Source organism: Panicum virgatum, chromosome 9K, assembly GCF_016808335.1.
Source record: "Panicum virgatum strain AP13 chromosome 9K, P.virgatum_v5, whole genome shotgun sequence".
Taxonomy (NCBI): domain Eukaryota; kingdom Viridiplantae; phylum Streptophyta; class Magnoliopsida; order Poales; family Poaceae; genus Panicum; species Panicum virgatum.
This window is the reverse complement of record NC_053144.1, coordinates 57,951,652-57,975,675: the sequence shown is the minus strand read 5'-3', so window position 1 is coordinate 57,975,675 and position 24,024 is coordinate 57,951,652. Positions and strand designations below refer to the sequence as shown.

General features: G+C 46.5%; 4 protein-coding genes and 1 non-coding gene across 7 annotated transcripts; 2 read left to right on the top strand and 3 right to left on the bottom strand.

Moving 5' to 3' along the window:
* The first annotated feature begins 4,396 nt into the window (after nt 1-4,396).
* Nucleotides 4,397-14,115, top strand: LOC120652698 (rab3 GTPase-activating protein catalytic subunit-like). Of its 2 annotated transcripts, none has more exons than XM_039930586.1 (21): nt 4,397-4,628; nt 5,283-5,326; nt 5,427-5,490; nt 5,563-5,677; nt 5,764-5,831; nt 6,340-6,437; nt 6,514-6,685; nt 6,986-7,199; nt 7,936-8,062; nt 8,251-8,360; nt 8,458-8,544; nt 9,219-9,347; nt 9,436-9,569; nt 10,475-10,555; nt 10,629-10,721; nt 10,797-10,868; nt 11,048-11,087; nt 11,296-11,540; nt 11,885-12,062; nt 12,369-12,574; nt 13,344-14,115. In XM_039930586.1, the coding sequence occupies exons 1-21, from the start codon at nt 4,548-4,550 to the stop codon at nt 13,641-13,643; spliced, it is 2,658 nt and encodes an 885-aa protein (XP_039786520.1). In that variant the 5' UTR covers nt 4,397-4,547; the 3' UTR covers nt 13,644-14,115. The 2 variants fall into 2 exon arrangements, with proteins under 2 accessions (XP_039786520.1, XP_039786519.1); XM_039930585.1 differs by having other exon boundaries at nt 4,397-4,640.
* A 411-nt stretch (nt 14,116-14,526) lies between these two features.
* On the bottom strand, nt 14,527-18,309 carry LOC120652699 (gamma-interferon-responsive lysosomal thiol protein-like). 2 transcript variants are annotated; one of them, XM_039930587.1, is made up of 5 exons: nt 17,831-18,309; nt 15,649-15,714; nt 15,217-15,357; nt 15,013-15,105; nt 14,527-14,886 (listed from the first exon to the last, which is right to left on the bottom strand). In XM_039930587.1, exons 1-5 carry the CDS (start codon nt 18,107-18,109, stop codon nt 14,674-14,676), a joined length of 792 nt encoding a protein of 263 aa, XP_039786521.1. In that variant the 5' UTR covers nt 18,110-18,309; the 3' UTR covers nt 14,527-14,673. The 2 variants fall into 2 exon arrangements, with proteins under 2 accessions (XP_039786521.1, XP_039786522.1); XM_039930588.1 differs by lacking the exon at nt 17,831-18,309 and adding an exon at nt 15,932-16,293.
* A 609-nt stretch (nt 18,310-18,918) lies between these two features.
* On the bottom strand, nt 18,919-18,990 carry TRNAM-CAU. Its single transcript has one exon. It is a non-coding gene; the product is annotated as a tRNA-Met (tRNA).
* A 194-nt stretch (nt 18,991-19,184) lies between these two features.
* On the top strand, nt 19,185-20,884 carry LOC120652697 (glycine-rich cell wall structural protein 1.0-like). The gene is made up of 3 exons (XM_039930584.1): nt 19,185-19,852; nt 19,953-20,522; nt 20,620-20,884. The coding sequence occupies exons 1-3, from the start codon at nt 19,396-19,398 to the stop codon at nt 20,676-20,678; spliced, it is 1,086 nt and encodes a 361-aa protein (XP_039786518.1). The 5' UTR covers nt 19,185-19,395; the 3' UTR covers nt 20,679-20,884.
* Nucleotides 20,885-21,163: 279 nt separating this feature from the next.
* LOC120652696 (mitochondrial import inner membrane translocase subunit TIM22-4-like) lies at nt 21,164-23,942 on the bottom strand. The gene is made up of 4 exons (XM_039930583.1): nt 23,591-23,942; nt 22,138-22,328; nt 21,979-22,051; nt 21,164-21,531 (listed from the first exon to the last, which is right to left on the bottom strand). Exons 1-4 carry the CDS (start codon nt 23,751-23,753, stop codon nt 21,446-21,448), a joined length of 513 nt encoding a protein of 170 aa, XP_039786517.1. The 5' UTR covers nt 23,754-23,942; the 3' UTR covers nt 21,164-21,445.
* Between the last annotated feature and the right edge of the window lie 82 nt (nt 23,943-24,024).

Below are 24,024 nucleotides of genomic sequence, written 5' to 3'. Positions count from 1 at the left end.
ACTCGGGCATTGCGTGAACCAATCTTTTTTTCACTCGCCGGTGCTACTGGAGCAAAAACTGCAACTGCAAAGTGACACCATGACGTGACGCGATCGCTCAAGATCAGCATCGTGGCGTGCTGGTCTGCAGATCTCGGAACAGGGTGACAACTTGACAAGGGTCACACACGGTCTCGTCGCTTGCGAGTTGAGTACCGAGAGAGATGACCCCGTCCGATGTGCCGGCCGCCGCCGCTGCGCGACGGAATAAAATCGCGTCAAGCACAGGCGACGCCTGTGTCGCCGCGTCACTTTGCTGCTTATGGAAAGCTATGCCCGGGAACCCTAACGAGCTAGAGCACCCGAAAAACATTGCAGGAAGGCGGGGGAGCCACTGTTCCGGTCAGCATTCCCGGCAGCCGTGTGAACAGCAAGCAAGATTCCGTGCCCCCATACCGGCACAAACGCCAAATCGCTAGACACCGTCGTCTAAAATCCAAAGACCAAAGGGATCATTTCAGCGCAAAATACAACGTCGGACTTGGGATCAAGATCATCAAACGGAGCTGCTGTGTAGTGGAGTACGCTACAGTGGCACTCAGTGTATGCACGGCAGCACGGGCACGGCTCTGCCGGTGGTGTCTCGGAGTATAGCGCCCTGTGCGCCCGATTTGACGTCCCGAGACATGACCACGCGTCCCATACGGGCATCTCCCCCCTCCTCGGCATCACCCGTCCTCTCAGGCTCTCAGCTGCAACTGCAAGCCTCATGTGTCATCACTGTTCGAGCCCGGCCACTTGTCTCCGCGCGGCGGTCTCGCCTCGCCGGAAAGCGGAGAGCATGTGTCCCCCAACCGAACCATCAGGCGCGGCGCAACTCTGCTCCGGAATCCGGCCGCCGTGTCGGCCATCCCGCTCTGCCCGGGTCGGTCGAGGAGTCGGCGAGCTAATCATGCCTGCGCTGCCGAGGCGATGAGGTTAGCGCCAAAAAGCCGGCTGCTTAACGCGAACCCATCATGCTAATCCATCCCGGCCATGGGGCCATCGGGTCCTTTTTGTGCGCTTCCGGACAGGGCCTTCTTTTATCGCCACCCGCCTGGCCGGACGCGAGGAGCCTGTACCCAAATGCCGAGTTCATTAGCGTAAGTAAACCTCGACTCGAATCCGGCCGGCCGGATGCTGACGAAGGCGGAGGGCAGTTGGTTCTTTACGCCGCGACAGTGCAGACAATAAGAACCAACCGGCCGTCCTGGATGGCCGGATCGTGCCATTGATGGCCGGATCCCCGGATACCTTACGCCCATCATTAGAGCGTCCCGCCCTGCACTAGCTAGGGGTCGTCTCCTGAGTCCTGATCTACATATAACATACTCGTATGATATAGGCTATTATACTAGCAGATGTGACGACAAGTTTTAGTTTAAGGCCGTCTGATCGCGTCGGCCTGACACGCTCTTACTGCGACGCGATAACCAATAGGTTACGGTTCTCGATGGGGGCGAGAGCGCCGTGCCTGACGTCCAGTCCATAACTGCTCTCGCAACGACTTGCGCCGCCGCGCTCGGTTGCTCAGCGAGGAGGCCGGCAGGTAGCCAGTACCCACCCTGCTAGCGAGGCCGGTGCGTCCGTCCATGTGCCCTGCGGGGGGCTGTTCAGACGGTAGGGCGCGGCACGAGGTTGGTGGCGGCGGCGCGCGCCGCCCGATCCCGCCCGGCCGGCCCGGATCGCTGGTGGCTCTCGGAGATGGGGGGCCGCGACGCGTGGCTGTTCCGGCCGGCCGGTGTGTCCCCCACGACGCGTCAGCGTCACTGGCGATCGTCCGGAGAGCGCTCGACGGCCTAATGGCGGGCGGCTTTGCTTAACCAAAACCAACTTGTGTTAGATTCGGTTTGCCTTGGCCTTTGCCGCCACGGTGGCCTGTCCTCCTGGCAGCGGCGGCCGGCGGCACCCCCCTGCCTTTCCGTTCTTTTTCCCGGGGAGCGCCGGGGCCGTGTTTAGATGTTTTTCAAAAAAAAATTGCAAAGGAATCTTGCTAATTTGATGTACTAAATGAAGTCTATTTACAAAACTTTTTATACAGATGAGTTGTAAATCACGAGACGAATCTAATGATGCTAATTAATTTATGATTAATTAATAATTAGCGGATGGTTACTGTAGTATCACTGTTGTAAATCATGGATTAAGTAGGCTCATTAGATTCGCCTTGCGATTTACAGCCCATCTATGCAAAAAAATTTATAAATAGACTTCATTTAGTACTTCATATATGTGTCAAAACATTCGAAATGACGTTTTTTTGCGTTTACGGGTTTACGGGGGTGGGAACTAAACAGCCCATTAGGCAGGCGTCCGTACGAGAGCCCAGCGCTGCGAGGGCCACGTGCTCGCGGACGCGGTGGTTAGCAAAGATCTCATGCCATGTGCCGCCGATCGGTCGACGCCGCGCCGGACTGCCCCGGTGCGGTGCGCGGCGAGCGGCGCGAGAGCGAGACCGCTGGTGCGCTGGAAGCGCTCGCGCGAGCCCGCGCGTGTGATCGCCGGTCTGCGGAGGCGACGGCGCCGAATCCGGCCGACGTACGCGGGCACGCGGCGGGGTGTGAACTGTGTGAATTAACTTGTTGAGGCTTTGACTACCTTTGCTCCTATCCGTGGAGATCTGCTGCACAAGATATAGAACTGAGAAGAATACGTGAGAAGGATAGGATCATCATAGCCTCAAAAAAAAAAAAAAGGATAGGATCATAGCAGCAGGATGATGCCACATGGAAGCAAATGTTCAGTGCTGGTGGAATCAACTCTTGGATGAAACGGGGAAATCCCCTCGTGGAGGTACCTATAAATTTGGAAAACTTTACAAGCACGCACGCAAGTAAGCCAGCCTCTATTTGTTTCGTCTAGCTGAACAAATAGGCACCTATTTTGCCATAGATTCCACAATCTAGCTAGCTTCGTTCTCAATATTTTATAATTCACCATTCCTTTCAGTCTCAGGATTTGAAGTTACTCAAGCACGCCAGATTGCAAAAGCGGATACGCTATTTTGTTCAGGAGAACATGTGAACACAGCTAGAAAATAGCTTATTAGTACCGGTTATGGGGATGGCTTTGTACCGGTTGAAACGCTTTGTACCGGTTGTTTCAACCGGTACTGGCCGATCGGTACTAAAGACAGACAATAAAGACGAAAAATGCATGCAATTTTGAGGAATCGAACCCACAACTTTAGTCTTCACGCGGAACTTCCTTTACCATCCCACCTACACAGCACATGTTAGTGCATTGAAGATGTCATCCTTTTGAAGTAACCGAAACAGACCATTTAGTACCGGGCCATAACCATTTAGTATCGGGCCATAACACCAACCGGTACTAAATGCCACCATTTAGTATCGGTGGTGTTATTACCCGGTACTAAATGGTTGGGGGGCCGGGAGCTATTTAGTACCGGGTTGTAACACCAACCGGTACTAAATGATGGCATTTAGTACCGGGTAGTGTTACAAACCGGTATTAAATGGTTTCAGGAGCTACTGTGCTATTTGACCGGTACTAAATGGACATTAGTACCGGCTCAAAAGCAACCGGTATTAATTGAATGTGGACGAATAGCCCTTTTTCTAGTAGTGGAACTTACACATGCCATGAGTAAATAAAAGGAAAAAAAATATGACTGTACAATCTCTCCCCATCTTAACCTTAGAAACCGATTGCTTAGGCTTTGTTTGGTTGAGTGAGGGGGAAAAATTTTCTGCTGAACAAAACCATGTGTTTGGTTGCTATATGGAAGAAATTGGGCTCAACAGATGAGGCCATAGGCGGGACCCTCGAACAAAATCATATGTTTGGTTATGTTAAGTTTTGCCAAACATATGTTTGGTTATGTTTGGTTTTGCCAAACATATGAGAAATTTTTCAAGAAATTTTTTTCCCTTCAAACCAAACAGGGCCTAACTCTCGGCCTACACATATATGAACATTTCTGTAGCTCCTAACTGGTAAATTTTAAAATGCTGGAGCTAGTTTTTTTTTAGATTAAAATGCTAGAGCTAGTTGCCAGCCAACTTTTAAGGAAGAGAAGAGAAAAGGAGTTCAATAGGCCTAAACCTCCGGTTTCTCACAAGGGCCAGACATCCACCACACACATTCGGAGTTTCGAGTCGTCGTGCAAAAGTCAGGCCCAACAGGCCGACAACCAACAACAACATAGGCATCTTTTGGCCCGATGGCCCGATGCCAACAGTTGTCGTCAATCGTCACTCCTTTATTTAGACCTAGTCCACGTACACCATAGGCCCGTACCTATGCCTTGGGCCCGCGGCTCTTGGAAACCGTCGTGCGACCGGCGTATGGTGCCACCACCACCACCACCACCACCACCGTCCACCAAGTACGAACTACGAACTCCGAACTCGGTCGACGAGGCACCGGCCATCGACGCATCACGCTCTTCCACTTCCCTTTCCCTCCGCGGCCGCCCCCCTCGCCGATCTAACGGGGAACGCGGAGAGGCTTCCCCGCGCCGCCACAGCGCCGCTGCTCCCGCCGCGCCCGCGGAGCGCGCTGCCATGGCCTCCTCGTCCTCCGCCAGGTACGCGAAGCACCGCCGGATCGGGGAGGACGAAGAGGCGGAGGAGGCCGAGGAGGAGGCCGAAGAGGAGGTACACACGCTTCCGTTTCCTTCACGCGCTTGCTATCAGTCCGTTTCCGATTTTTTTTTTTAGGTTCGGTGCTGTCGTTGCGTGATGATGGGGATTGGTTTTCGGGTGTACTTACTAGCTTGAATTGCTGAAGTTTCCAGGCTAGCTTTGGAGATTTTATACCATATTTTTGTTGCTAAAATCTGCTAGTATGGGACATGTCGATGTACTGGCCGCCAGATCATGGTTCACAGCTGTGTTGATCAATTAACTAGTCCATTACTTACCTGTTTATAGTGTTCTGCTTCTAAAGGAGTATGCATTTGCACATTTCCTTCTGCAAATGGCTATAAGAGGCAGAACAACATGGTAGTATGTAGGGATCATGTGTAACAGAACTTTATGATGCTCAATTACATATCGTGTGCCTGGCAAACATTTTAATTGCTCAGTAACTGCAGCTTCTGTGCTTTGTTGATACCGTTTGCCGCACTGTTCAGAATGACAGCATGTAACTCGCAGTTAATGCTAGTTTTTCTTCACTGTTTCTTATTGTAAGGCCCACTGTCTGTAGCTCCATACATTTTAGAAGTCAAAATATTGCTGAATCCTTTTGAGCTGAAAATTATCTGTTAATTTATCGTATTTCATTTCACTCCACAGCTTGAGCGGTTTGATGATTTCACTATTGCTTCATCATGGGAAAGGTATGCAAATCTATAATCATACTATCCAATTTTCTTACTCTCGTTTATTGTCAATTTTAGTTATCTGCAAAGGCTTATTAAGATTTTCTTGATCATCTAGGTTCATATCTGAGATAGAGGCTATTTGCCGTCAATGGCTTGCTGATGGCCCGAAGATCTTAATGGTTCTTCTCTGTCTGGAACCTCATATTCAATCTTGTGTAGTAAAATCTGTTAACTAGCATACATTCTTGTAGCAAAAAGGTGCAGATTGTGTTACTCCCTTTGAAAACTTATACATGATCAAACGAGAACTGAAGCATGGGAAAAGAGTGTATTCTATGGAGTATTATTTCATGAAATCTGCAAAAGGTGCGTGTATTTGTTTAAACTTTAATGCCTTCTCCAGATAACTTCTGTTTTTTATTTTTCTCACAGTCACCAGTATCTATCTGTAGGCAAAAACTCGTACTGGGATGATGATACACATAGCATGCAGCTCTCATTTGGAGTTGATGAGTTTTTGGTATGATTTTTCTGTTTTGCATTATACAAGCATAGGCCGTCATATGATTCTGCTGGAGGCATTTATTATTACTTCAATCATTTTTGTGTTTTTAAGATTTTAGTTCTTAGTTCCTTTTCAGCATAAAGCAATTGCAATTTTGTCAATGAAAACCACTGAATTATTAGTGCAACAAACTTCAATGTCCCGTTCCAAAATTTTTTGCCAAACTCTAACAGCGCAGCCTAGTTTTCTTTTTCTCAAACACGCAGGAGAGCTGCGTAACTTTATATTAAGAGAGAAATAGTAGTCCAAATACAAGGAAACATTCCACACCTTGGACTAGGGTGAGGAACATAAAGATCTAGAAACTATTACATAAAAATATCAAACATAGGACCAGACCACAAACTTGACCATCCACTAGACCCGCACCACACTCAACTAGGCTTAACGCAGCCTAGTTATTGTGCATAAGCTAATTTGCATCACCAAGCTCAAATCTCATAGTGTTTTTATGTGCTCACAGATGATTGCTCCACTGAGTGCCAGCGGTGTGGTTCTTGATGACCCAGAATCAACTAAACTTTTGAGTTCTGTAGCAATTGCTCTTTCTAGTTGTGGCAGGTGAGTGATCTTTAGAGGTTAGCTTCTCTAACAAGCAGTATCAATGTAATTTTACTGAAATGTTGTTGCAATTTAGCAATTGGCCAGCGTTTGTACCTGTTCACGACCCTTCACGAAAAGCATATATAGGAATTCAGAACCTGGGAACAGTTTTTACTCGAAGATTTGAAGCTGACCGAATCGGTAGCCAAGTGCCAATAAGACTCATGCATCTGGAGGGTCTACATGAGCTATTTCTATCAAAGTTTGTGAGTATCTCTAAAAGCTTCTATTGTTTCGCGATGTCTTCATTGTTTCATTAAATCTTGATAGTATTCTACAAAACTAAAAAATTTCTGAGACAATATGATGGTATTTTCTAGGGGCGAAAGATACTCCGACTAACTATTATACAACGCGTAGCATATAGCATTTGAACTTTAGAATATGTTACTTGCTTTTGTTCAGTAATTCTGTTACTCTTTGACTCCACATATTCGACATGCCCTACCTGTTCTGTACTGTTTTTTCATGGGTTAACCTTCATTTTTGTGTTTTTGACTTTCGAGGTCCTATCCTCGACAGATTTTCCAGCCAGGGTAAAGGTTCACTTCTCAATGAAGCTTACCTACCGGACTCCTGAATACGATTATGATAATGAGACTTTAGATTCTGAAGCTACTGAGTCGCTAACTGAAAATGAAGTTGCAAGCCACCCCAAAAAACAATGGGACGATGATTGCCCTTGGGCAGAGTGGTACTCTGCTGAGGATCCTGTGAAAGGTAACTGAAGTCTCATGATTTTTACAAGGAATTTGAATAAACAACCATAGTGGGAAGAGCCGATTTTAGCCATAGGACTGAGTCTAAAAGGCACAGATCAATGTGAATAAGCTACCAATACTTCTAAAAATTTCCCCTGAATTATTCCACTTCACACCTATGCCCTTTCTCCATCCAGTAACATGAGGTCTATCCACTTTCATATATACCATATTACCATCCAAGGTTGATCGAGCATAAAAAATTACAGTTGCCGGCTTGCCGCTATCCTATTTAAATGGTAATTACCACATTTGAACTGAATTTCTCCCATGCTTTACATATTAGTACACTGTGTATATGGCTAATACATAACATAGTTATTAAGATTCATATTTATCTTCTGCCACAAAAAATATCTTCATGTAAAAGAAAAATGACCCCTTTCATTGCAAAAGTAAATATGGAGGTAAAATATTTCTCGTTCAGTCTTCATACATGATAACAAGAACCCTAACATGGACAAAGAGGTAATGCACCTTGCATACCTTGCATACGATAAGGTAGATTTCTTGTGTAGAAATTTAGCTATAATAACTAGTTCCACTTGAATGAGATGTTTGAGAAATGTTAACTCAATAAGCAGTTATAGTTGCATGTTATACATTTGAATTGATACATATCATGTTTCAATTTTTCCTAGAGGATATTTCAACTTGCTGTATGTTTAGAAACATGATCCACTTCATTATGCTAGGTTTTGAGCTGACTGCCATTTGGGGAGAGAGGACATTTGAAGAAACCCTTGAGATGGCTGAAGTGGAAAATGCTTCGTCCTTCGTTGCTGATAGCTGGTTTCTTCACCCAGTTGTATCTCAATACATGTAACCTTTTTTATTTGTAAATCCCCTTTTAACTTTCTGCAAGTAATTTCTATTTCATGAAGTATAAGCGTCATATCTATCTATCACTTCAACACTCATCAGTTAGGTATCTGTTACATAAATAATATTATTGTTTTCCCATATGATGGATGCATTTGTTTTAATATATGTTCAAACTTACATTGTAGGGTAGATGATTCTATCGGAAAATTTGTTGGATTTGCATCCCAGCTACATCTTCTAGTGAATGCGTATGAATCATCAGCTGAGGCGCAGTTTTTAGAAGATTTTGTTGCAGGTTAAGAAGTTGATACGAGTCACTGTACCCTCCAAGTGACCCCAATTATCTTTCTAGCATTTTGTTTCTAATTTTAATTTGCCGTGCTAGGTAGCAGATACTTCAGGCCAGGACAATTCGAAATCTACTACTGTGCCTCCACCATCTGTTATTGATCGTGTTATGAAAGATCTTTTCAGTGATGGTATCTATTTATCCTCCTTTTTTGCTTGATCAAACTTAGTTACTGAATCAACATGTTATCTATCATAATGGAGTTAATCGCTTATGAAGTTCAATGCTGAAAATCTGAAGATTCCACAATGTTGCACTAGAGTGTGAGTATATAAGTAATTGGGCTGATTCATGTGGTACTTTTTGCATGCTATTCAAATATTAGCACCTTGCAAAGCTTCTATTTGAAATCTATGTAATTGAAGTAATCAGTTAATTTGAGTAGAATGATCTGCTAGCTTTTGCAGACAGTGAATTACTCCTGAACTCATGCTACTCTCTGTGTGCGTTCATGGTTTGGCAGCGTCAGGAGTTTTAGTTCAGCAGTCTACATGGATGGGCCTGTCTTGCTTGATCTGATAGTCATCTAGTTCTGGTCCTGTGACTTACATACCAGTTTCCTTTTTGACATCCTCAGCTTATGTGCAAGTTTCATGAGCTGCTGAGCCATAAAAAGGATGTCAATGCCACCTCTTGAGGTTGTAGATAGTGATTGGCATTACTGGATTCAGAAACTCAACCTCAACTAACAGTAATGAAATGACATTACTTGATAGATGGATCATGATATTTCATGAAATTTCTGCACCTTTCTCTTCGAATCCATTTTTAGAATCTAACACTCTTTGTATTTCTGTTTAACAGAGGCTGGAAACTCAAACTATATGGAAGCAGAAAACAAGTATACCCGTGCTATGAGAGGTGCACCTGCAGATTCACTTTTTGGCCAGTTCTGTTTGCACGCACTTTGGTTTGGCAACTGCAATATACGTGGTCTGTATTATGTGCCGATTTTTCTCTTAAAGTCTTAATTTCTGTTTTTTTAGAGCTTTATTGACAAAAGACTTGATTGTTATGCCAGCAATTGCTGTATTGTGGATTGACTTTGTACGTGAAATTCGTTGGTACTGGGAAGAATCAGAAAGATTACCTAGGATGAAAAGCAGTTCGACCATTGATCTCTCCTATTGTCTTATCCACCAAAAGTTACAAATGGTACATCAATACTTTCCCCATGTCTTTAGGGCCAATGTTATTTATTTGTTTATTTGTATTGTTGCTCAGTATACTAGCTTAATGAATTTTAAAAAGAATACATGTATCATTGTACTTCTAGCATGTCTGTGTCTTCACTGGGCTCAGCCAACACATGCTCTCAGCTATGCTCTGCTGCCATGCCAGGATGGCAAGCTCTGATTTGGCCCGTACCAACCATGCCTCCATTGTGTGCTTGGCCTATACAATGCCCTCAATTCTATGGCAATGTGGATGCTCCAATGTGGCTACCATCATGTCTTTGCCACTACGCTCAACACAACTTACAATGCTGTCCTTGAATTGTGCTCTTCGTGGCAAAAAAAAATTTGGCCTCATGCAGTCTGTGGTCTGTGGATAGGTATAATTTCATCTAATAGCAATTAGAGGACAGGTTTATCAAGACTATGGGGGTGTTGGTTTACAGGGAGGAGGTCATTAGGACAAGAAATATGCTTGAAGGTTATATTTTGTTCAGATTTATTCTTCTCTAGTTTTAGAGTGATAGAAGAGGGGAGGGGAGGGCGTGTGGTGACATACAAATCAGTCACTACACATCAGTTCTATATACTAGAAAGATCTATGCAGTATTCATTATGTTACTCTAACGAGGTATACAGTCTCATGGGTTTTCACTTGTTTCTGCAAGCTGCTGTTTGTCGAATGATGCAACAATTTTTTTCACTACCTCTTTCGCATCTAATAAATTTAGCATCGATAAGCTATTTGTTACTTATCTTACGTATGGACTATTAAGTTTTGACATATTGAAACATGTTTTAAACATTCGGTCCTTAAGTTTTTTGGATAACTGTTGTTCCAGCATATTTTAAGCAGTTGTGTCTTTTGCTTTTTCTTCCGGCAAGCTTGCGATATGCATTGAGAGAAAGAAATCAGTGAGCCATGAGAAAGGTGCTGGACACAAAGATGAAACTTCAAATACTAAGGTAGTATACTGTCGGACACCATTTTTATTTGGAATTTAAAACAATTTGATGCTAACTCATAGTTTACAAACAGGCCATCACCAAAGTTCGGAAAGGATCAGCTGGTGTTGTGCCTAAAATGATGCTCTTGAATACATTTCAGGAAATGCATGCTCCATATACTCAGGTTCTGGTTGCGCTCTTCTTCAGATTTTTTATTGTGATCGTCATGCACCACCTTATGTTTCCATCAGTTCCTTAGGATGCACCTTTGATGACCGAAGATATGCATGAAGAAAGGCTTCATGCAGCTGAAGCTTTTGGCAATGCCATTGTAAGTTCTTGAACTTGCTCTTTGTATGCATGAATGTTCAAATCCCTTTGTGATACATATATTTATCTGAAGAGCTACAGTAAGCTCAGTTGGATGGATATATGCACTACTAACTCTATTGCCTAAGTCAGCCTACCCAAATCAGATCAGATTTTCATAGCATTCCTCTGTTCCTGCAGGGTCTATCTGGTCAACTGGAAAGGGATATATTATCTTCCGGTAAGATTTTCTGGGACAGCATGGCATTGCATTTGTTACATGATGTGTTATTTCTTATTATTTCTAGAGTCTATCTTCAGAAATTTCTTTATTTCCTCTGATCTATAGGAGCAATGGCTATGATAGGAATTCTAATTTTCCTTTTTGTTACTAGTATTGTAGAACTTCTTCATTTGCTACTAATCAGAAAGCCCTGCTTCTTGCTTAGATATGTCTGCTTTTAAAGCTGCAAACCCAGACGCCGTCTTTGAAGATTTTATTCGGTGGCATTCACCTGGTGACTGGGTGAGTGAGGACAAAGTAGATGGTAATTCAGGCTGGCCTCCTAAAGGAAAGCTTTCTCAGCGTATGTCTGAACATGGGAATGTGTGGCGCAAAATCTGGAATGATGCTCCACCTTTGCCTGTATCCGAACAGAAGTCGCTGCTTGATCCTGTTCGGGAAGGAGAAAAGGTGATTCGTTGTTTCTTATCCATGTGCTGGTGATTTCATCATCATATAAGAAGGCATGTTGGTATCACTACCAATTATGGTGGCTCTTCATCAATTATAAATAGCAAATGCAATTACTAATAATGTGTAATTTGAAGGTTTCAGTTATTAATATAAAGAAAATTACAAATTAATCAGCACATGTTTTCTTTTAACTGGAAATGGACTTTTGAACTGCATAATCTTGGTTCTCTTTTAAAGTTGGTACCATGATTTTCATGACTATTATTTAACATCTTAGTATCTTAGTGTAGATAAAATAATAGCATGCTGCTTATTGAGCTTTTCATATATGTGATACACAGGTGCTTCATTACCTTGAAACTTTGAGGCCACAGCAGCTCCTTGAGCAAATGGTCTGCACTGCCTTCAAATCATCAGCTGGTATCCTGAACAAGACCACATATGGTGGCTTCAAGTTAATGAAGACTAAAATGGATCAGCTATATGCCACAATGGCGTCAACACTGAAATCTCTTCAAGGTACTAGTAACTACACTTGTTATACGACTGTGTGTGTAGACTTTCATTTTAAAGAAGTACCAAGTGATTTATTTTCACAGAGACTTTTCATTTGTCTAACAATAGAACCAACAGCCAGTTTGAAATGTCATATGCGTTTAAGAGTTTTCTGTGAAGGTGCAGCTTTAAAAGACAGCCCAAGGATTATTGGCTGCCGGACACATAAAATATTTAACTTGTATGCCACCAGGCCTTAGGGACTAGAGAACTTCCAGGATGTTGAGCCCTGGCCAGTGGCATGAATACTCAGGCTGTTGTTTTTAACAGGAAATTCTGACATCAGTGATTTGGCTGGAGACCTGAAACGGCTTTGTCAAGTTTTTGAGCACATCGAGAAGTTGCTGATTCTTGCTGCTTCCGTCCATAGGAAGCTTATAGATGCTCCACGACTGGCACAAGCAGTTTTTGCTGACTACTTCAACTACTATCTTCCGAAAATGGGAACTACTTTGGAAAGCATTTGCTATGAAAAGGTGAATGCTATGTTCTTTACCCTTATTTATTACACACGCTGTCATTTACATGAATGGAGTTGATGAACTAAAATGTTCATATGTTAATGTGCTCCATTGCTTACATCCTAAAATTGCGGATTGGTGCAGTTCTTGTATCAATTATATGATAGTTTTCTAGATACTAAAAACTGAAGGTTTCCATAGTACTTCCTCCATTCACTTTTGAAATTAGCTTGTCACATCATATATTGAAAAAAGAGGTAGTATGTGTTCTACCACCTAAGTCCCCTCTGAGCAGGCGATAGTCATTAGTCATTACATATTAGGGTACAACCACATCGCAACTCCTGATCTGTATAAGAGTAAACTGCAAACTTTTCTGTCACGCTGTTTTTATCAAATTTTCAGCCATATCATGTTGGTGTGGACTAGAGATATTTTTATTCATTGCAACATGCTTAAAAAAAAGGACGTACCTAGTGCTGTAGGCTCCCGCACTGCGCGGGGTCTGGGGGAGGTTATTAGCGGAAGGTCTTTCCCACACATCGTGCAATGTGTAGAGGCCACCGCTCGAATCTGTGACCTTTCAGTTCACAGGCGGCAAGCACTACCACTTGCAACATGCTTCTTTTCCTTTTTTTTAAACTTCATTTAGAATCTTCAATTTTCTAAGACTTAATCAGAGGTTATAGTTTCTTGCTGTGCCCAGGCTTGATCATTGTTTTCTTTTGCCAGCATATTTTCTGAGGTCATGTTCCTGATTTCCTTTTAACATATTCTATGTTAGGAGTTCACCACTAAGGAAAAGGTGGGGATGCACGAGAGAGATGCTGTATCAAACTTGTTTCCTCCCCCTACCGCTAATCAGTCATGGAGGAAGGTTTTGAGCATGGGAAATCTTTTGAATGGCCACGAACCACTGCAAAGGGAAATCATATTCTCGGTCCAGGAGAGAATAAGCAACGGTCATTATTCGAGCCCAACCCCATTATGTACTGATGATGAGCAGATCCAGACACATAGGATGTATATATCTGGGACATCTAATGATCTTTGGGTTGCATTGTCTGTGACATCCTGGGATTGAGCTGCCCACCTCTACAGGAGAAGTGTTTGAATCGACAATTTGTGCAGATCTACCAGTGGAAAATAGCTGGCGGGTGCCCAAGTTTTGATAGCAAATCAAAGTATCAAATCCTCATCCTCGAAAATCTTACCAGGATCTGCGTGAATGACGTCCTGTGGTCAAGTTTCCTGAGAGCTGTATCGTCATGCCGTGAGCTGAGTGAAATCTTTGATTTAGCTTTGCCCCTCGCAGGCCGAGTATTTTTTTTAGTAGCCTATAGAAAACTGGAGCTACACAAACTCCAGTTTAGCCGAGGCCCGAGGACACAGTTTGGAATGGATTTTTGGAAGTCGCAATTTAGATATATGCGGCGGGGTGAGGTGCACCACATTGGTTGTATTGTTTCAGTTTAATACGAGTGATACAGAAGTTGATGTACTTGGAACACAGATTTCTTTTTATAACATACTCGAAACACATTGATTGACGTTTACCTGTGTATTGTGACGTGATGTGGTACATGATTTTCGTTGCATTTCAACTCTTGTTATGCTCGCATTCCACCCAGCCATCTGATCTCATTCCCATCTAGGTAACTGATCATGCACGAAAACTGCACACTTCGTCAAATACAGTACAGAAGAACTACACTACCCTTAAACGTTTGTTAAGAAAGACGTAACCAAACGTTTCTTCCAGTTCTCCGTACCACGAACAACGGAATCTTGCGCCTGGGGGATTTTAAGGGACTTCATATAGTTCATAACTTCCTACTTTAAAAAGATACCGAGAATTTCTATGCAAAACATTTTGCTCCAATCGGAGCCTCACGTCAAACCAGTTGATTAATTCTCACCCTGTCACCCACGAGGCATAAGCAAAGAGCAAACCAGACCAGACAGACTATGGTCAAGCAGCAAAGCAGCTTAGTGCATCATTAAATTCATTATTTCTGTACGACCAACTACCAGCCAACCCATAATTATGTAATCTGGACAGTAACACACAACTGCCTATGCCCACATGATCCAAACGAGCACACCGTGCAGTATCAGTTTTCATCGTCCGGGAGCCGCATCTTAATCTTGCTGTCCCTTCCCTCCTCTTCAGCAGTCGCAAGCTCGATGCCGCCGGAGTTGTAAGTGACGCCGCTGCGCGCCACCACGGTCTCAAGCGCCACCGGCGGATGCACCAGCCCCTCGCATACCTTCGGAGGACTGCCCTTGTAGGCCTTGCAGACGTAAGCCTCGAAGTTCTCGTAGTCCTGAAACGGAAACAAGTATTTTTTTTTCATCATCAGCAAAGAAACGAGCTTGGTCAAACAGTGGCGCAAGGTGAAGTGAGCCACGAGCCCACAAGTGCGGATGAAATTCCGGTGGAGCGAACTTGCCTCAAGCAGTGGCTGCCCGTCGACGACCACCCACGGGACGTACCGGTGCGGCGGCACAAGAGCGTCGGTCTGGTTCGCGTACTTGAGCTCAAGCTGGAGGAGATGAACAAGATGGAAATCAGCAAAGTAGTTAGTAAAGCACACAGCAAGTGATGGGAATGGGATACAGTAACAACTTAAGCTAGACGAAGATCGAGAATGAACCTTGTGACCCTGTTCGCTTTTGTAGCATTCAGTTACGGGCTTCGGGTCAAGCCCCAGCTTCTGGAAGCAGGACTCCCACTCCTTGTACTGGCGCTTCACCACCAGGTCCTCCACGCAGTAGATGAAACGGAAATGCACGTCCTGCACACAGCAGCAGCAACAACAGGGATACACATTGAGCCGCTAGGAGTTCTAGGAGTCCCAACATTTGGAGTAAAAGGCTAAAGAGATGTTGTCAATTTGAGCTTTGAGGAATGCGAACAGAGTACGGCTGCATGTTTGACAACTAATTGTTGATAACAAATTCACTGTGATCGAGTGATCGTCGTATGGTTTAGTGCCGTTCTATCCGGTGCGTTTTGCACTCGTTCTTGCAGGTCAAAGCAGTAAAGCACTAACCAGCAGAAGAGTATATGAGGCGAGAGGAATTACCAAATCCGGCCAGGCGTCGATGGCGCAAGCTTCCACAGTGTTGAGCAGGCACTCGTATGGACCATGCTGCAAAAGAAGCATGAGCTCAGCATTGTTAGCATCAGCAATCACACCTAATGCTGGACTAGAACAAACAGAAAATAATCCCCCCGATCATGCCTCGGATTACCAAGCACTACTGCGAGAATCGAGACCCAAGAGACCAAGGCCAACAAGTCAACCACAACTCGGGAGTCGGAACGAAATCGCGCGGGGATCGGGCGCGGAGCTAGCGCGCCTTTACCTGGCACGTGATCTCGCCGCCGGCGTGGACCCTGGCGTTGCCGTAGGGGAAGAGCGTGAGGTCGACGGCGTCGAGGAGGCCGTCCTCGAAGACCCTGGCGAGGCGGTCCACCACGAAGCGCGCCGAGTAGGGGCACAGCGACTCGTAGTAGAGCGCCACGGCCACCTTCCCCGGCCCCTCGTCGCCGGCCGCCGCGGCCGGGGAGGACGCGAGCAGGAGGAGGAGGAGCGCGGGGATGGCGGCGAGACGGACGGCCATCGGGCGGGATCGCGATGCCGACGCGAAGGTCGCCGCGGTGAAGTGAAGCGGAAGGTGGAGGCTGCCCCACGAGGCGTATTTATCGGAGGATTAGCGCGAGGCGGGTGGCCACGTGCGCCCCGCGCGGCGTTTATTACCAGAAAGGCGACTAAGAGGTGGCCCGAGTCGGCCTGCCACGTGGGACCCAGCGGCAGCAACCGTCCGCCACAGCGGGTTGGGCCTGGGGCTCGTGATCGTGAACATGGACGGTATCCTGGACGAAATTAGCTCTGCTCGCGCAAAGCGTAGACTGAGCTGAGCAAGCTAGACCAAGCGAAAGTAACGTACGCGTGCAAGGCGATTCAAAGTCGTATGCAGCTGACAACTACGGAGAGTCGGAGAGTGTGGGCGTGGCGTGTGAAAAATGGCATGCCTAGTAGTAGTACCTAAAAAGAAAGCAGAGTTGCAACCTTCGTGCTCACTGCAAGCACATAAATGCTGCACACGGTTGCAAGGGTTAGCATTTTAGGAAACGCGCGCGCGAATTAGAATGCCCCTCAAGGAACCCGGCTGCCATTAGCAGACGGCGGTTGCAGATCGTGCTTGCTCTACCTTAAGTAGCGCTGTGCGCTTTGCGTGCAGCTTAGACCTATCGACCCGTTTTCATTTACGGTCATGGTTGAGCGTCAGCCTGCAAACGGTGCGGCTAGGAGCGCCCCTGAACATGAACCCTCCGCTCCTCCGGGGTAAGGAGGTTCAGGGTCGAACTGCCCCTTAGGTACAGCTGCCCCGTCAAATCCGCGGGGTAGCGGGGGACGACCCACTTACACAGGTGCACCACTTGTCATTGGACCCGTCAAATAAGCTTTGAGCTAATGACGATGCCCACTACTGCCTGATGTGAGAGGCACGTATAGCTCTGGACCTCCGGTTGTTAGGCAAGGCCTAAGAGAATTCAGATTGGAGGCAGCGAGCTGGATTCGTTGGTCGGCGGCGACGGTAGGCAGCTGTGTATTGGCTGGGTGATGGGACGATGTCGATGAGAACAGCAGGGGGCGGTTCGGGTCACCCCAGGGTCAATGGCTCACGGACCCAATTGCATCTCTTGTATTCAGGGGCGATCCGCTCTGATCCGTTACCTGATTTGAGGGGTGGAGCGAGTCCAGGAAAGGATCGAACCGGACCCCTTGCAGGCCGGAGTTGAGCGAGATTACTTGGTGGCCTTTTGCTTTTGTCGTGTAAAAGAGGGCGACACTGTCTCATCAGAACTTCAGATACGCACCCACCCACAAGCTAACTTTGCTTTTGGTGTGCTAGTGTTTAGTGCCATAACCGCGTCGGGTGTTTGGTGAGCAACTGAGTACTGTGCTGTGGGCGCTAGCGCTAGCTAATATGCCACGCTTAAATATCACTACCGTGCGCAAATCCTGTACTAACCCCCCATGCCACACACACACACACACACACCCTAAGCACCCACACCCAGTCACCCATGGTATTTCTAGTAGCAGAAATCGATCATAGGCGCTGCATCGCTGCAGCCTACAAACAAGTTAGCAGTAATTGACCGATTCGTTAAGGCTTTTAAGTTTCAGAGAAAGGAAAAACACACACACACACACACTGGAGAATCGTTGGATTGGGTTGGGCCTCAGTTTTTACCTGGCAGGAGATGTCGCCGTTGGAGCCGACGCGGGCGTTGCCGTAGGGGACGAGCCGGAGGTCAACGGCGTCGATGAGCCCGTCCTCGAAGATCCCGGCGAGGTGGTTCACGATGAACCGCGAGCAGTAGGGGCACAGCGACTCGTAGTAGAGCACCAGGGAGACCTTCTTCGCCCCCTCCGCGGCCGCCGGCGACAAGGCGCCGCCGGCGGCGGCGAGGAGGAGGAGGAGGAGCGCGACCGGCAGGAGGAGCAGACGCCGGGGGCGGGGAGCAATCATGCTGCCCGGGAGGCGTCTGCGTGCTGTGCAGCCAAACCGCCAAGCCGTTTTCCCCCTTTGCTTTCTTGGTTCTCACCCCGATCGGTGGCGAGCGGCAGGCGTCGGCCGTCGAGCAAAACGAGTGATGGTATTGGATGGGCCGGCCGGAACCTGGAATTCCACGGTGTCCCTGTTGCGTGCGGTTGTGGCCGGCGCAGCGCGAGCTTTGATGGGTACGGGAGCTAGGTGATTTTTCCTTTTCAGCTCATAGACCAGCGGCGCATTTGTTAAATTTTCTAATGCTTCAGTTAACACAACACACAAATTTATCGTGAAAGGTAACACAACAAATGCAAACTGCCAAATGAGCAAAGCGTTAGTCGGTAACAGCAAGCTCTTTGATTGCCGAGGCCAGCCTGACGGTTACAGGCCTGCCCGGAGAAGTGCCGAGTTACCAGCGGCGACTTGATTACAATTGGGGATTGATGGTGCTGGTAGAAACAACCATGAAACATGAAGTGGTTCAGTACTTCAGTGCGCATGCGAAGATGAATCAAAGTCCACACTCGAATCAAAGCAGAGTACTGATTCGCCGTAGCTGCTTCTAACACCAATCAGCAGCCCCTGCCCACCCCCGAGACTCCGACGAAGACGAGGGAGGAGCCGGCGCAATAGGCTGGGATGGCCGGGCTCTGCAGCTTTGCGATGAGCAGCTCCACACCCGGTCTCCTTGCCGCAGTGCATGGTGGAAACTGGCAAGAGGCTGCTGCCCGTGGTCCGTCGCCGGCTACGCCAAGGAAAAAGAGACTTCGGAAGCCCATCTAAAAAATTATCAGAGCCAGGTTTCGATCCTGGGACCTGTGGGTTATGGGCCCACCACGCTTCCGCTGCGCCACCCTGATGTTGTTGAAGGTTGCCCGTTAAAATACTTAATATTCTAATTTCTAGGCATCTTAACGATCCCACCGACACCCGGCTCTGATCCCCGATCCACCGTCCACCCGACATCTCACCGCCTCCTCGCAGAAAGAGCAAGAAAAAACCAATTGAAAAGGCCCGAAGCGCCCGCCAGGCTACGCGCCCCGAGACCGGCAGCCGCCGTCCTCGGCTCCTGGCCGGACGCGTGTAGCACCCGCGTCGCGCCGCTATAAAATAGCCGCCTGTGGCCCGGCTCCTCCCTCCTCCTCTGCACCCCGGCTGATCTGTTTCGTAGTAGAGCAAGAACAAAATCCGTGTGCTTTGCGCTAGTTCACACTCAACGCCGTGCTGGTTGAGAGCTCATAGTTCTCGTAGCTTCGTGTTCCCAGATGGAGGATTCCGTGGGTGACGAGGAGAGGAGGGAGCAGGGGGAGACCGCGGCGCAGGCGAAAGCGCATCAGGAAGAAGAAGTAGCGGCGGCCGGCGGCGAGCAGGCTCAGGACGGCGTGTTCCTGAGCGCCATGGCGTCCAGGATCGGCGCGACGATGTCCGGGACGAACGGGAGCGGCGGCGGGGCCAATGCGGCCGCGGCGTCTGATGGTGGCGAGGCGTTGAAGAGAGACGGCGACGGCGACCCGGGTGAGGAGGGCGGGTTCCTGAGCGCACTGGCGTCCAAGATTGGCGCGGCGATGTCCGGCGCTAATGGCGGCGGCGAAAGCGACGGCGGTGGAACTGCGGCCGTGGCGTCTGATGACGAGGGCAAGGAGAAGGACGAAGGAAACGGCGGTGGCGGAATCTTCCACAAGCTCCTGTCCAGTTCGCCCGCTGCTTCGTCGCCGGCGTCAGGTAAGGACCAACTGTTTTCTCCCATTTCCGCAGCCAATTAGATCATGGAAGTTTGCAGCTGTGCAGTGAATCCTTTCGATTGATCGATTGGTTCATGCAGGAGCATTGGAAGCAGAGGAAGCGAAAGGGGAAGGGAAAGATCAGGGCGCGTCAGACGAGCACACCGGGATTCTGAGCGCGATGGCCTCCAAGATTGGCATGGCCATGTCTGCCGCCAATGGCAACGGGAATCACGGCACCGAGGACGCCACCAAGACCAGCAATGGTCACGCTGCTGATGTCAGTAGCGGCGAGGAAAAGGGCGGCGACGCGCATGGTGCTGGAATCCTGAACACCATGGCTTCTAAGATTGGCATGGCTATGTCTGGCGCAAATGGTGACGAGGACCATGGCGGCATTGGGGTCAACTCCAAGACGAGCAATGGCAACTCCGTTGATGCCAGTATGGATGAGAAGAGGGCCGAGATGAATGGTGGTGGGATTCTGAGCGCTGTCGCTTCCAAGATCGGCATGGGCAATGGCAGTGGGAACCACAGCACCAAGGATGATGCCAGAAAGAGCAATGGCGACGCTGTTAATGGCAGCAAGGGCGAGGAGAAGGAGAAGGAGAAGGGGCATGATGCGAATGGTGCTGGAATCGTTGAGCAGATCATCTCCAACCTCCCCTCAGGTATTTCGGCTACAAGCTTGTGATCATGCGGGGAGCAGTACTTTTCATGGTGGATTGAACTGACAATCTCTCTCTTTCGTTTTCGCTGTCACTGCAGATGATCAGGCGCCAGACTCCGAAGAGGCTTCCCTGCTCATAGCCATTATTGATGACTAGCTCGATAAGCTCTTGGTCGCTCTTGAGTTGTTTTGAGTTTCTTTAGATTCCTCCTCAAAAAATAGATCGCTTTTTAATATGAAGGCATGTAAGTTCTTGATGTGGATGCATGTAAGCACTAGGGCCAGGGGAACGTTTATTGTAGTTGTAGACACTAGGGATGCTGTAAGACTGTAACTGTAATCACAATGTCTGTTGGACAGGAGTGAAAGCGATGTTTGTGTTCCAGACATCAGGCTTGTGAAGTAACGGAGATCAGTCCAAGATCAAATTGGATATGCTATACTATACTAAGGAAATTAAAAAATTTCGAACATTTTTATTGACAGAATTGCATCACAAATATGATGCCATATTTCGCAGAGAAAAAGGGGAAGGCTAAGAAACCAATAGTTCAGCGTGGATTACTCCCTCCACTGCATCAGTAGTGAACCGGAAGTGAAACACAACGTCCGTTCAGCAAGTTATCACATACAGAATACAGATTGAACAATAATATAGAAGCCTGTTGCTGTCGATAGGAACATAACACATTTGAGAACACAGTCGATGTCATCAATATTGATTCAGGTGGACCTTGAAGGTGCACCAGTGGTCCAGTTATATCTACGAAGCCAGGAAATAAATTGAAAATGGTAAAAACTTTAGGGTACAAAATCTCTCAAGAGATGTCAATGACTGGATGTTGCAAATAACCAGGTTCTTCTGCTACTGCTGCTCATACTCTGCTACAAAAAAAGCTTCATTTCAAATTGGCATCACCCATTTCAAGTATGCCGATCAAAGAACTTCTCAATCGCCACTGAGAAGGCAGCAAAACCCGCACATCCAATGCATGTAGCTTTAGGGCCACCTGCAAGAAAAAAAAATCCGTTCCGTATGATTTCAAATATAGATACATCAGGACTGCAATATAGGAAATGTCTACTCATTCTAAGCAGGTATGGAAAATCAGGGGATAGAATCATAGAAAAAGTGTATGTCACCATACATACAAAAGGAACAGAAACATCTTTCAACTTCAGGCTATGTTTGGAAATGCAGGTTTACAGCTAATACAGAACACTTCATTAAATTCAGCTATCTGAACTCTGAGACATGGCAGATACACAAATAGTTGGAAGAAAGCTATTACGGATGTCAAAGATACACATCCACCTTAATCCATACAAAATACAACTTCAACATTTGCACTGCGGGGTTTTAGTTCGGGAAATTGTCATGGAACTTAAGTAAGTCGATAATAAGTTAAGTCAATTGTCTCGTGATTTCGTAGATAGTGACATGGCAAAATAGTTACCTTTTACTGCTAAAGCTCCTCCTGTGACACAGCCAGCAACCGCAGTATTGGTAGTGTCATGCTTTGCCCGAGCCTGCCAAAGCACGAGAATACAAAGTTTAAATAGGAAGAGAAAGTGTTGAGACATTCATGAATACAAAAAACGTTACAATTATCTACCTTCTCTACGACACATTCAGCTGCTGAGAAAATCAGACCCATCACCGCAAAGGTTTTAGCATTGCTTATACTTCTCCTACCCATCTGTTTTGCTGTGTATACTATTTGTTGCCTTGCTGTCATCTCCTCTGCCATTATTGGATTGTCCAGAGCTCCAAAGAATAGTCCCATAAGTACACCAAGACCACCTCCTATTAAATGGGAAGGATACTGAGTATACAAGTTATCAAAAAAAAAAAATGCATACCTCTCTATCTATCATTGTTGAGATGGCAAGTGCAGCAGTTAGTACTGTAGGCTATTTAGCTTAAGGTAAGAGAAGACATGGTTTTCATTCTAACCTTGAGTAACTAAACATTAGAGCTTAATGTCTGTCATTCTAACGACACTATGCCAAACTGTAAGCAACCACTGACGACTGGGTTATATTGATGATAAATAGAGTGCACAATATGGATATCACTATTCTCTTATAACTCATTTTGAGAAACACACATGTTGTGCACAAAAATTAAGACTGCTATGCCAGGAAAAAATTGTGTGCTTCAGGCCTTTCTAGATAGAATGAAGCATTAAAAAATAAAGCTTCCTTCAATAAACTAATCATCAGTTTCCCTCTTCTTTGCTTGTAGTGAGTAAACTTGAAATGAATCAGATTAAATGTGAGCTTGAATTTTACTGGCTATAGAAAAATGCAATTGTATGTTTTTTGCTCCATGCTTATAACAAGAATGAAGGTAAAATAAGAAAACATTGAAGGAAGCGCACAGTTAATACAGCCTTTTTCCTGCCTATGGGCAACTTCTTCCCAACCTACTTGAATTTTTTTAACCAATTCAGTGAACATATTGCATGACTATCAATTACCATACAAAACTATAAAAAATATCACGCTTATCTGAGGCAAGTTCACTTCAAACATACTCCATTAGCATATCTTATTTCACATTAAACTCCATTTCAAGGGACAATAAGATTTTTCTTTGAAATAGTTCAAGAATTTTAAAGATATCTAAACAGGCAAGAGGAGAACACACAAAATAATAATAATAAAATCAACTCCCGAAATGACGCATTAGCACACCAAATTCTTCTCATTCCTTACAAAGCTAGATTTATTTGTTTTGAACTCTTTTGACAAAGCAGGGAACAACTACCCACAACAATATAACCTATGAACAACCGCTGCGATATCACACTCAATATCTCAAGCACCATCCAATCTCCAAGCTTCCAAGTTCCAATGGATTAACATTTTTTTTTTGTCCAAAGCATGGCGACAGTTAAACTTCATAATATTGAACGCCAAGTTCACGTACCCCCAAACTCCCAATCAAAATGTTTTCTTGCAAAACTTCGTTGGGGAGCTACGAAATTATAGAAACACCACTGACGCCACTCAAGAAAAGGAAACAAAGCCGGAGCTCCCGGGCTCGAGAGCAGTGTCGCTCACCCATGACGCCACTGACGGCGCTGCGGACCGCGCAGTTGTTCCAGATGTCCTGCCCCTTGATCTCCTCCACCGTCGGCATCCGGATCGGCTCCACCGCCGCCGCCTGGCTCGCCGACTCGCCCCCGGCGCCGGCACCCGCTGCGGATGGCTCCGGCGCGGCCATCTCTCGCAATCTGGTCCCCTTACACTCGGCGATGGAGCTAGCACCGCCCACCGGCCGCGCCGCAGCTAGTGTAGTGCACTAGCGGCAGTGCCCCGGCGGGTTCGCTTTCTTACCCCCTCCTCCAAGAAGAGGGTCGGCGCCGCGCAGGGAATCAGAACTTCAGAAGGGAAGCAGAGGAAAGGGGGCTGGACTCTGGACCTCCCTTGATGAGCCGCACGTAATGCGTCAAGACTTCAGAGGTTACGTAACGTACACTTTACGCCAACAACTC